At 37.7% G+C, this 13,830-nt stretch overlaps 1 protein-coding gene and 2 pseudogenes across 2 annotated transcripts in view; 2 read left to right on the top strand and 1 right to left on the bottom strand.

Moving 5' to 3' along the window:
- The first annotated feature begins 6 nt into the window (after positions 1-6).
- Positions 7-4,751, top strand: LOC105300798 (annotated as a pseudogene).
- Positions 4,752-7,486: 2,735 nt separating this feature from the next.
- On the top strand, positions 7,487-7,608 carry LOC111747370 (annotated as a pseudogene).
- A 5,273-nt stretch (positions 7,609-12,881) lies between these two features.
- TMEM251 (transmembrane protein 251) overlaps positions 12,882-13,830 on the bottom strand; it is a 3,644-nt gene continuing 2,695 nt past the window's right edge. For both annotated transcript variants that reach the window (XM_011373168.2, XM_023538362.1), the window contains exon 2: positions 12,882-13,822. In XM_011373168.2, coding sequence (XP_011371470.1) covers positions 13,411-13,822 — 412 coding nt within the window. In that variant the 3' untranslated portion in view covers positions 12,882-13,410. The remainder of the gene's footprint in view (positions 13,823-13,830) is intronic.

Here is a 13,830-nt window from a genome sequence, read left to right as displayed (position 1 = left end):
ACTGCTGAGGGATTGGACAGGCAAACACTCCTATTAAAAAGAGTGGAAGTATGACCCCAGGGACATCTGTAACTATTGCAAACCGAGAGAACCCAGGAGGGCTTCAGAGAGGGCATGACTTTTGAGCTGGATATCGAAGGTTGAAAAGGAGTTTTACCAGGTGTGAAATTAAAAACGTGTGGATGACTGCCATCTATCGCAGAATAGGAACAGGTTCTGAAGATTGGGACAGATAGCAGTTTAACAAGTCTTAACACCTGGGCAATACTTCCCATATCCCGGTTTTGTAGATGCAATTTGAAAGTAGAAATATGAAGTATAACTGCATTAGTATTTTTTCAAATCTTGTCTTGAATGCAAAAATAGGTACATTTTGACTGCCCTGAACTGAGGAACCTAAGAACTAAATATTAGAGTCAGGACTTAACTCTTCTGCAGAGGAGCTTAAACTGTATTTTCCTTTTCTTTCTATCTTGTTAACATCTTGATGGTCTCAGATAGCGTGAAGGAGCCAGTTCAGTACATTTCACTTTGTTCAGACAATAGCTTGTTTCTATGAATAAGGTCATTAGGTGTTGTCACATAATTGAAAGTGAAATCCTGTTTCTTGGCTCTAATCTGTTGAAAATGTTTTCATTGGCATAAGGACAAGAAAGAGTATAGCTAGAGCCATTTTTTTTTTAAGTCTGTTAGTTAATGGAAAAATAACTGCCACCTGTTCTAATGGTGGGGCAGTAATATCTTTCAATAGGGGACATGTTTTTGTATTATTTGCTTAATGAAATCCCCATAAAGCTTAGGTTTGAATTACCTTTGTTAAAAGTAATAAGATATAAAATGGTGAATTTCATGTTATATGAATTATTTAACAAACATACAAAATTTAAATTCTAAGTACTAAAGAAAAGTGCTAGAACCCGACACTAAAAATGTAAATAATGCAATTACCAAAATGTACAAAGGATTTGAATAGACAGTTTCCCAAATAAGATATGCAGGGCCAATAAGCACATGAAAAGATGTTCAACATCATTGGCCATCAGGGAAATGCAAATCAAAACCACAGTGAGATCCCACTACATGACATTAGGATAGCTATAATCAAAAAGAGCAATAACAAGTGTTGGCTAGATATGAAGAAATTTGAGCCCTCCCCATTGCTGGAAAAAACGTAAAATGGCGTAGCTTCTTTGGAAAAGATTTTGGCAATTCCACAAAAAGTTGAACATAAAGTTACCATCTGACCCAGCAATTCCACTCCTAGTTCCACTCCTAGTTCTCCATACAGAATTGGAAACATAGGTTCACACAAAAATTTATACACCAATGTTCATAGCGGCATTATTCATAATAGCTAAAAAATGAAAACAACACAGGTGCCTATCCACTGATGAGTGGATAAACAAAACGTGGTCTGTCCGTACAGTGGAATGTTGTTCAGCAATGATAAGGAATGAAGTGCTGACACATGCTACAACACGGATGAACCTTGAAATCATGCTAAGGGAAAGAAGCCAGATGCAAAAGGCCATATGTTATATGATTCCATTTATATGAAATGTCCAGAATGGACAAATCTATAGAGATAGAAAGTAGATGGTTGCCGAGGACTGAGGGGACTAGGGAGTGACTACTAATGAGTATGGGATGATGAAAGTGTTCTAGAATTAGATAGTGGTGATGATTATAGAACTTTGTGAATATAAAAATCAAAAGCTGCATACTTTAAAAGAGTGAATTTTGTGGTTCTATGAATTATATCTTTTAAAAAAGTGATAGGAAAGGTTTTAGACACCAAAATTACTGAAAGCTATGATGATACATCTTTTTGATGATACATCTTTAAAATCTGGAATACGCATGGTTTTATTCATCCTAAAGTGAAATGAGCTCAACCATTTTAACTATATTTCTTTCAACCATTGAACATATTGTCATACAACAAATATTTATTTTAAAAGGTGATGATGAAGATGATGCAGAAGATGAAAATAACATTGATAACAGAACTAACTCAGATGGACCATCTGCAAAACGGCCAAAACCACCATCTTAATAATAACTTTTATGAAATTTGAAAGACTACTAGTTATCACACACTGACATTTAAGGAAGACTTGTGCTCTAATTTGGAAAAGCATTTGTTTTTGTACCGCTGGGACAGTTTTGTCAAAGAAAAAACAATAAATTTTGTTTCCAACCAAGAAAGATGTAATAAATGTTTAGGGATGAATCTGTTTTCTTGAGTGAGAAATTTCAGACCATGGAAGTAATAGAGAACACTTCATAATGTATAAAATCCTTTAGGTTGGCAACTGAATTTTTATCCTACTTTTAGTGAATTATTATTATTTTTTTGGTGACATTGGTTAACGAAATCCAGTAAGTTTCAGGTGTACTATTCTACTTTTAAGATAACCATTGAATTCATTCGTGCGATGTCTGCATCTTTTAGCTTTCACTTCCATGTATGCCATGGGTGGCATCTAAGTATTTTTATGTCTCTAATTCCTTATGTATTTAGCACAGGATTTGGCACATAATAAGAGCCAGTCGCGATTGGATATTTCTTCTCCTGTTGTTCTGGCAACTACCACATGCGTCTCCAGCAGTCTTTTTTGGAATCTTCTTGGGTGGAGTGAGGCCAGGAGCTGTTTTATCTGGCTTTCCCTGAGCACTTTAAACAAACTAAGTCAGCAGCTCATTCCCGAGTCCTGGGATGATAATCACAAATTCCTATCTCTTTCCTCAACTTCTCACCAGGGCCCTCCCCTTTCCTCACCATATCTGCTCGCACTTCTGCCCTTTCTATGTGCCTGCCTTCTGAAATGCTATGAAACCCAACCTGTGACAGTTTCTAGTATAGAACTTAGTCTTCCGTAGAAGAAAGCATAGGGGGTCCCATAGTCTTACTGCAGATGGAAACTTTAACGGTTTTAGAAGTGGTAATACTACAAACTGAGAAGAGGCAACACTGTAAAGGCTACTAATTTAACATTATAAGATATTAACATCTTCCTTATCACATTAAAAATAACCATTGGTGCTAGTGGTCCCAGTCAATTCTCAAAAAAAAAAAAAAGTACATGGTTTGTGGGCAGTAACATTTCAAAGAAGTGATGTGAGCAAGTGGTGAATATTGGATATTAAACATAATGGCAGTTCTGTATAAGCAAAACTGGGAATAGAAATAAATGAAGGAGAGCCCTTGAGAGAAACCCAAGGAAACCTTGAATCCACACTCACATCCAATATACAGACATTGAGAGATGATACCACTCAGTGAATATATATTTAACTTGTATCTTAGGAGAGCCAAATGGGGTATGCTTTGTGTGTATATATATACATATATGTGTGTGTGTGTGTGTGTGTGTGTGTGTCACACACACAATATAAGAAATAAACTATGTTAACTGTAACTTAAGTATTTTCTCTCATCCTGTAGCCTTTGATTTGTTTCAGAGACAAGTAATTTTAGAGTATGTGTTTGAGTTACAGCACTAACCACTGGCAGAACTGGGTTACATGCATAACCTTTAAAAGACCACCATAGCCTTTCTTGCTCCCCAGCCATCTTGGTGGCTGCTCTTGGTTGGGGGCTTCCTGCACCTAAGGCAGGAAGATGGTGGTCGCCAAGAAGATGAAAAAGTCACTGGAGTCCATCAACTCTAGGCTTCAACTTGTTATGAGAAGTGAAAAGTGTGCTGGGGTACAAGCAGACTGAAAATGATCTCACAAGGCAAAGCGAATCTGGTCATCCTCGCCAACAACTGCCTAGCCTTGAGGAAATCTGAAATAGAGTGCTACGCCATGTTGGCCAAGACTGGTGTCCATCATATAGTGGCAATAATATCGAATTGGGCACAGCATGTGGAAAATACTGCAGAGTATGCACACTGGCAGTCACTGATCCAGGTGATTCTGATAGCATTAGAAGCATGTCAGATCAGACTGGTGAAAAGTAAATTATGCAAATTTTTTCTTTACTAAAACTGGCTAGAAATTGTTGAAGAAAAAAATTGCTATAGTACTGTCCCAGCTACATATTCTGAAATCTATAGCCTACAAAGTATATACTATTAAGGGAAATTAATTTACATACCTTTTCTTTAGAAGTATTGCTTTACTTGGAACATAAATATTCGTATGTAATCAAAACAGTACCAACTAGAAAAAGTTTTATACAGATGTTCCTTGACTTATGATGGGGCTTACATCCCAGTAAGTTCATTGTAAATTAAAAATGTAAATCATTTAAAATACTTAACCTATCAAGCATCATAGCTTAGCCTAGCCTGCCTTACACGTGCTCAGAACGCTTATATTAGCCTACAGTTGGGCAAAATCATCTTGCTGCCACTGTTCAGTATCACGAGAAAGTAACAGCATATATTGCTGGCCTGGGAAAAGATCAAAATTCAAAGTTCAAAGTATGGTTTCTACTGAAAGTGTATGTATTGCCTTCACACCATCATAATGTAAAAAAAAAAGTCAAATCATCATAAGTTGGGGACCATGTATGTAAATGGTCAGAAATTATTTTGTTCAGTTTGTGATGTCTCTAATATTGGGACTTCAACTTGGTTATTCATTTATAATTTTTATCTTCACACGATCCTTTTAAAAAACTAGTTAAAATAGTTCATATCTTTAATAGATGAACTTTGCTTTTGAACATTGTTTCCTTGTTTGAAACTTTGCTTTTGAACATTGTGTTTTCTTTATGTTTATAAAGAAATTTCAAGATATTTGTGCTTCTGGTCCAGTGTTCTATGGTCTGGATTATAGGTTTGATTGATCTTTTCCTTAACTTTAATACTGATTTTAATTCTAATACTGTCTTCATAAGTGAGCCACATGTGTGACAAAGAGATCAGTTTGAAGGACTAGTATAGAAGAAATGTCTTGCCTGGTTATCTATCTAATCTGCTGCCTTGTAAGGGGACAAACATTAGCCACAGGCAAGCAGAACATAGTTACTCTCTGTAACATCTCCAATTTTACTTCTGTGCCGGAAAGTCAACCCCACAATCCTACCTAAAAATAAACTTGACACTACACTTGGATAAGTAATCTTCTAAAATACCAAACATATGGAGTTTAAAATGAAATATATGGACAAATGCAAGATAGATACCTTTTCTAAAAGTAACTTTGTGTCACAGTTATTTTAATAGAATTCTGTGGCCAAGGTTGTTTGGCTATAATAGTTCAGAAGTTTGAACTTTTTTTTTTTTTTTTTTTAATCACCCAGGAAGAAAAATTTACTTTGGAAAAAAAAGGGTGTGTGGTTGGGGGGAGTATGAAAGAGAAATCAGTTTTTTTCTCCTAGTTTAGAGATGTTCACACTCAGAGAATTTGTGCTTCTGCAACTAACTTGCCTTTCAAATCCTGGGCCAAGTGACCTGCTCTGCCTGTCTGGCTCTTCTCCTCATTTAGGTTTCGGTTTTGGCATTTCCTCCAGTAGACCTTTCCTGGCTTTCTAGATGTTCAGTCCTCGTGCTGTGTGTCTCTGTGTCACCTAGCACCCTGGGCTTCCCCCTTATAATATGAAATGTACTATATTAGAATTATTACTTCAGCTACTCAGAACTTTTTTTAACTTTTATTGAGAAGGCCTGTACTTTTAAAGGACATAAAGTTTATGTTTTCTGCTAAATGAGAGAATCAGAGATGTCTGTGGCCCTCGGTTTATTATGCAGTTTCTGTTTAGCTTATTAAAGAGATACCTATTACTCAGTGGAATCACAATCTGTACAAGTATAGAATATCATTTCTTATATGGCAATAAGATTCACATATAAGAGATCCTGAAAACCTAGGGTTTTTTAAACTTAATTGTCAGTCATTATGTGAGATAAAATGTTTACAAGAAATTCCTGTGTCAGCTGATTGTGGTTGGTACTTGAGCACGGCAAAGTTCAAACTATTACCATAAATGCAGTTAGTGATAGTTGCAAATAAAATTAACATGATTTGAGCAATTAATTACACTACAATCATTTTGCGATAACTATTTTTGGGATACCTAAGTATATAGTAAGAGTAGAGTGTAAAATTCTTACAGAAAATGAATATTTGTAAAATAACACTTTTAACAAATGAGAAACAAATTTTCTTGATGAAGTTGGGTTCTTTTCTCACTACTCAGAACGTAATAAATTTCAAGTAGACTGAAAATTTTTAGTGTAAAAAAACGAGTACTAAAAGAAAAAGGAATAACAGTTTTTATAATTTCAGAGTGAAGAACTTTTCCTAAGCAAGATTTTTTAAGGCCAGAAACCATAACAGGAAAGATTAGTAAATGTGATTACATAATAAAGTTTCCAAACATTCTGTAAATAAGGTTAAAAGACAAAGAGGGGGAAAGTATTTAGTATCATCAGCACAAATGACTAAGAATTGCTTTTACAGATCTCATGTGCACCAGTTAGAAAGACAACAGAAATGGGCAAAGGAAAGGAACAGCAAGATCACAAGAAATACACATGGTTTTTAAATGAAAAAATGTGCCGTTTCAAAAAAAAAGAAATTTAAACCATAATGTAGTACCATTTTTTACTTTACTTTTCAAATTAAAAGAGCGAAAGTTTTGATGCAATACTGAGCTGGGAAGGATGTGGGGTTTGTAATATATTGACGGTGAGAGTGTAAATTGGTATAAGCTCTTTAAAAGTCAAGTTGACGATTCTGTCAAAATGTTAAATGTATATACTGTTTGACTCAGCAGTTTCACTTACAGAAATTTATCCTACAGGTAATAGCACACATGTGCACAGATCTGTTTACAAAATTATTGCAGCATTATTAGTAACAAAAAACTAAACAACCTAAACGTTCATCAGCAGAAGATCCTAGTTAAATAAATAGAAAACATCAGTATATTAGAACGTTTTGTGACACCATTAAAATTACCAAGGTATAGCTCTATGTATTTTTTAAGGACCAATCTCTAGGGTATAATGTTAAAACTAGCAAAATACAAAACAGAGTTAGAATGCTATATTGGAGACTTGGCTGGATATGCATATAACATCTTTGAAAGGCTAGTCAGATGGCTTATAGGTAGAGGGAGTAGGGGTTGGGAGAGGGAGATCTTTCGTTGTATACTTTTTGCTCTCTTTGCACTTAAAAAAATTGTAATATATTTTATATGCAAATACAGAAAGTTATTGTGAAACTTTCAATTTTTACTTTTAAAAAGTCATGCTTTAAATTTAATAAGGGAAGATAAGCCCTATTAACAGTTTAAAACATTATTGTGTAATTCAGGACAGAAATGAACCAATCTATACTTAAAAAACAAAACAAAAAATCCACATTTTCCATTTGAATACTACTTTGTTAGAATAGGGAAAAGAATGTGACTTGTAAAGAGGTTAGAAAAACTGGGCTAAATATGAGGTGGGGTACCATACAAAAAGATAGGTTGTTTTCTGAAACTGATGTGCCTAGCATTAACCTTGCAAAAATTGTCATCTAAGTCTACGGCCATGCCACCCTGAACAAGCCCAATCCCGGCTGATCTCGGAAGCTAAGCAGGGTCGAGCCTGGTTAGTACTTGGATGGGAGACCACTTAGGAAGAAAACCAGGTGCTGTAGGCATAAAAAATAAGGGATTGTAAACTGACCAGGTCCTTATAATCTGTGAGGTCAACCAAGGGTTGCTTCGCCTGAAAAAAAAAAAAAAAAAGATTTGCCCTCAAACCAGTGAATTACTCTCAAAGTAGAAGACGCATTTCAGTGTTGCTGTGACTATCCCAGTGCTTGGGATTGGGATCGGGATCAGAACTGCTCTAAAGACACGGCCCAGGAAACAGTGAATGCTAGACAATAGCTTCTGTTTAAATCTTTTAACAAGTAGCAGCTCATATACGGGTACAGTTTTAAACGGAAGTTTACTCTGGTGCCAAGAATTCTGCTGGAGATAGAAGTAACATAGAAACACGTTACTAGTTTGAGTGCTTTACGAGGCCAAGGTATTGCCTTGAACATCAAAGTGGAAATTGTGCGCCATAGCTCTAACAGATCGACGTGACATTTTATGCATATGTTAGGTGGTTTAGAAAACCATTATCTTCATGACTGTAACTTTAGAATTTCTCAAGGCTCTAACCACCACTTAAAATATACTACTTGTTTGTGAATGTGGTATGTTTTTCTCTGCATCAGTAAGAAAAACCCCAAGACAACATCACAAGAACTGTTTGCAAAAATAAATCGAGACTCACTTTAAATCTTGGCCTTAAAAAAAATATATCACTACATGCTTATAACCAAACTTAATAAGCAAACTTATCTGGCACATGTGACAGATTATGCTATGCACTTAGTAGTAAATGTTAACTTTAACCTTCATTCTCTCTGGAGAGTGAAACTAGATTGTTTTGCAGTCTAGTGAGAGAGGTGTTCAGTGGCACAGAGAAATCATTCATGCAATAAATAATTTATGAGCACTTAACTATGTTCCAGGCACTGTTCTAAGCAGGGGGCATACAAAAATGAACAAACATAAAATCCCTGCCCTCGTGGAGTTTAGATTCTGACAAAACATAGGAACGTGTCATGTGATAAGTCGTGTGGTAAGTGCTGTGTGAAAAACAGGGAAGGAGGATGCTGAATTTTCAATAAGATGGCCAGAGGCAGCCTCACTAAGCTGAAAATTGAGCAAAGTTCTGGAGAAGATACTGGACCAGGCCAGGGCCAATAATCCAGGCAAAAGGTATGGTGAGCACAGCGGCTCTGAAACAGGTTTTTCTGGTGTGCTCTAGAATCAGCAAGAAAACCAGTGTGGCTGGAGTGGAGTCAAAGACTGAGAGAGTAGCAGAAAATGAAGTAAAGGTCAAGGGCCACTTATTTATGACTCTGTATGCCATGGTATGGACTTTGGCTTTTATTCTGAGAAAAGAAGCTAGAGGAGGGTCCTTGAGGGGAGTAACAGTTTGAAAGGGCCTCTCAACAGTTTGGTAGTGGCCCTGTAGGGGACTTGAGTCCATTTTGGTGGGCAGAGAGATCAGCAGCTAGGTTTTGGGCACCTTGGTAAACATCAAGTAGGCAGCTGGATATTCAAGTCTGGAGCTCAGGAGAGATGCAAGGCAGTGAGATAAGTCTCAGCAATTAAAGCCATGAGCTTGGATGAGGTGACCAAGGGAGTAAGAACTGAAGCATGCTGACATTTAGAAATCGGGCAGATCCCCGAGGAGGAACCGGCGAAGGAGACAGAAGCTGGTGGGGAGGAGGAAAACCAGGACAGTATCTGAAACCGGGCTAACACGTAGTAGCTACTAGCCACGTGTGGTTATTTAAATTTAAATCATTACTGAAATTTTGAATTCAGTTCCTCAATCATGTTAGCCACATCTCAAGGCTCATTTCACGTGGCCAGTCGCTACTGATTCGGAGAGCACAGAGGACACCTCCATTTTCACGAAATTCCACTGGGCAGTATGGATCCAAATGCCAACTGAAGGAAGTATCTCAAGGAGAGGGAGTGTGCCAGAAACTGCTAAGTGACTCAAGGATAGAGACCTGACCAATAGATTGCTATGTATAAATGAACAGTGACCTGTTGACAAGAGCAGTTTTGGTAGAGTGGGGAGCAGAAACCTGATAAAACTGTATTCAGGAAAAACTGGGAGAGAGGAACTGGAATCAGAAGATGTTGACACCTCATTCCCAAACCTGGGCTCCAGCTGGCAGCTGTTGCAGTCTGCTCGGCGTCATCCACTGCTGAGGAGCCTCACACGACCGGGCTGGGCCTGCTGGTGCTGCGTGCCCAGGTCCATGCCAAGCTGCTGCAGGAGCAGCTCGGGACCATGGATGTCACCACTGGGCTCACCTCCTGCTGTGGGGCTGGGCTTGTCACCTGGAGAGCTTCAAGCAGCAACAGTGAAACCGTCCTCTCCCTGACCTAGCAAACTGACCGCCCCAGGCCTGTCCTGGTCATGTCTGCTGCATTCCTGGCTGGCTGTGCCTGGATCATGGCCTTCGGTTAGCGACATCTACAGTCATGACCTATTCATTTCTCCATGGTGATACCTTGGAACCACATATGTCAGTTTAGAAGGCCCTGCTCAGTAGGGTCCCCTTGTAACAATAAAGTCTATTTAAACCTAGGAAAAAATAAAGAAAATATAAATACTTCATTGGCAAGTTGAACAGCTGGAATGAACTTATGGCAAAATATTTGATGCTGTTGTTCCAAAGACAAACACAGCTCTCATGAGTAACAGTTGAGCCTTTATGGTGCACAAAACCCCATGGCCCAGTGATTCTCAACCTGACGGAATCATTTGAAGACCTCTGAAAACAGGATGGCCTGCTCTGCGCCCCCAGAGGTTGATGTAAGTGGTTGAGAAGGGACCCTGGCATTGTTCAAGTGAGGAGTTCTGCCGTTTTTTATTTCCTTGGGTGATCTTAACATACAGCCACAGTTCCAGACCCACTCACTGCCTTAGACAAAAATGAAAATACTTAATGCATGATCCTCAATCATGGCCCAGAATTACATAAAACTTTACAGATATGCTGTATTTACAGTGATGGCACATGCCTGATGCTAAAATGAGTCATGTGGTATTGTAAGTTTTTCTGCGAGTGTTTTGGAGCTTGAGCATGTTAAACCACTGTGAAAGAAATCAACACTAGATAATCTTAATAAAGGACTTTACCCACGGTGAACAAACATACCAGTTTGATTATTTTATAGGTGCAGTGATTCTCTTGGGAGCACTTTATCTAATGATTCCACTTCCCCAAAGAAAAGCTTTTTGTTAATTATAGGAGTTTTGAAATAGACTCAATTCTAAACTTAGGGAATCTCATTTTTACTTTAGAATTGATAATGTCTTTAAAATCAGTGAATTTACGTGGTGACTAAGGCTCCATGAATTAGATGTTTGTTCTTGCAATTCAGTTATCTATTCCCCGTCCTGGCAGTGTTTAAAAACTAAAATTACTGGCACGTTTCCATGAAAAACATTCAATAGGTATTACTCCATTTCAGGTATAATCGCAAATAAATGACTCATTAAACCGCTGTGGATATAACTATTTTTCTTAAATCTGGAAGCAAATATCATTGACTAGTTATGGATCATAGGATGCTTGTCCCTTTCCTAAAATCTTTGAAGCACTTCTTATATTTGCCATTTATCTCACTACTTAATCCTGTGGTCACTGCTTTTTGCATTGTGATGTGAATATAAAACAAATGATCTGCTGTACTACACAGGTCTCCTAACCATCAGTTTCAACCTGCTCCTTAGTCTAATAGAGCTAGGAGATAAATTTCACCTTTTCCTCTTTACCTTAAGAGCGCTTTGAACTATGAAATAGCCATAGACAAAATAGTAATAATCCAACTTGGATAATTCCTAAATAACCAAACATTAACTCTGCAATCTGAAATTTAATGATTACATTTAGAAATACGGCATTACTCCTACTGCAATTAGTTTACTATGTCAACAACCAAGGCAATGTGACCTTGAAAGATAGAAATGGCTCAGCCTTTACTTACCAAATCTCAAAATCCTAGAATTTTAAGTATAAGAGATAAAGTCTACTTCAATAAAAAGGAATTAGTACTTGACAAGTGATAAATTCACAAACTTTGTATTACTTCATTTATAAAACAAAAAATAATTGAAATAATTTTCTTAAAACATTTCCAAAACTGTCACTGCCCAAGAGTTAACCAAATAAAACAAGAAACTGCTCATTGATTTTCCTTGATCATCCTTTTTTTGAGAAGCAGTACAATGGAATGATGGAGCTAGAGATCCGAAGCCAGACATGCTGGCTTCCAGTCTTGGCTCTTCCTTCCACTTACTTGCTCTGACCCTGGGCAAGTTATTCTTATGTGCTTCGGGTTTCCACACCTTCCTCTCCTGTAAAATGGCACTGTTGCCCGTACATACTTGCCTCGTAGAACTGTTGTGCAGAATGTAAATAAGAGTGCCCGCAGCATGCATACTACAGCGCTCCTTGACCTACGATGGGCTTACATCTCAAACCCATCGTAAGCTGAAAATAATCCTAAATCAAAAATGCCTTTAATACGCCTAACCTACCTAACCTCAGAGCTAAGCCTGACCTACCCTTCAATGTACTCAGCACGCTCACATCGGCCTACCGTTGGGCGAAACCGTCTCACTGCCGCTGACAGCCTCATGAGACTGTCATGCTGCATATTGCTACATGGTTAGGAACGAAGGCATCTGTTGCCTGGTGATAACTTTATCTGTGCCACCTACCAGCTGTGTGACCTTTCGCAAGTTACTTCTCCACCTCAGTGTCCTTACTTGTAAAATCTAGGTAATTGTTATCTCACAGGGTTGCTGGATTGAGTTAATTCATGTAAATCTCCTAGAACAGGGCCAAGAGTCAGCACCCAAGAAAGTTATTAAAATCTATCAGTATAAAACATTTCCCTGGTATTAGTGACATAACTATATAAAAATATATCTTGATTTGCCCAGAAAAAAAAAAAAATCCTAAAATCTAATACTTCCATTTTTTAGTTGTTTATATTGGTACCAGACATGAGGTAGTACTTTCGAATGCAAAGGGAAGTACAAGAGTCATGTCTTCATGCAACTAACCGATCGCCTGAAGACCAGCCCCTAGGCTAGAAAAGAAAATCAGAGACTTGGACTTGAGAACATCTTTCAGAGCACTCTCTCACATGACAGGGACTGCACGAAATATTTTCATTGAACATCTTGTTTCTGTCTTCTATGTGTAAGTTAGAGTTCTCAATGTTCATTCATTCTCTTCCCAAGAATTCTTTAAAACCAAGAGCATTAATACTGCTAGTTAATGATGCCAGTAGCATTATCGAAAGGAGGAACAAATTCTGCTTATCAAGACAGCCATCACCTCAATAACTTTATCCAATTTCTCACAAACTGATAGCAAACAAACATAAGTAGTTGGCTTACAACAGAATGAACTGGTGTTTTAGTTTGAAGAATTTTAAAGCAAGCCAAGTAATTGTATAAAATTTAAATTTTATGACCATGTTTGGACCTTTTTACATTAAACACAATGGAAATGTTCATATTCATTTTTCCCCAAAGGAAAAATTTCTGAATCATCACTATGTTGCACAGTAGAATAAAAATATGAGTTCAGGTACTTATTCAAGTTTCTAAAGAATGCAAATAACAGACATGATTTTACTTCCAGAGTCTGAAGTCATCAACATGATTTTGTAGTACTGTATCTCAGGCTTTACCTAAAAATACATTATTCTTCAGATAAAGATAGCCCCCTAATCACATTTTTTAAAAGCCTCTGCCCCACCACAACTTCCTGAGATCTGTGAAGAAACTGCAGTCTTGTGATCAGGCTCCATATAGTAGTGGCAGTTTTGTAATCACATGGAAAAAACGGTGACTGATTTTATGTGTCAATCAGTTGCAGTCTGCTGATCTGATTAGAAGCCTTGACAAATGCCTGGTGGCGATTGCAAATAACTGCCAAGCATATGGGGATAATACAGTAGCCCACCGTTTTAGGGTCAGCTCTTGTACAAGAGTAAAGGAACAAAAACATCTGTAAGTAAGGTATCAGAAAAATAACTGTCCAAAACCAAAACGGCAGGGAGAGTAACCGAGCTTTCAGGGAGTGCGTCCATGTGGTTCCTTCAAGGGGCTCCTCTGGGTGCTGCTGAATGTGTTCCAAGGCCAGCCTGTTGTAAGTCTCATTAATTTCAAAAACATAGTAAAATGCTGCTGCACTTGCTAATAGATACAATCCCACTCCAATCCATCCCATCCGCTGGCGGAAGTTCATCATTCTCCATGCTCTGTGCCTTCAAAT

Source organism: Pteropus vampyrus, unplaced genomic scaffold (genome assembly GCF_000151845.1).
Source record: "Pteropus vampyrus isolate Shadow unplaced genomic scaffold, Pvam_2.0 Scaffold219, whole genome shotgun sequence".
NCBI classification, from domain to species: Eukaryota; Metazoa; Chordata; class Mammalia; order Chiroptera; family Pteropodidae; genus Pteropus; species Pteropus vampyrus.
The sequence above is the reverse complement of the archived record's forward strand: the minus strand, read 5'-3'. Positions and strand labels throughout refer to the sequence as shown.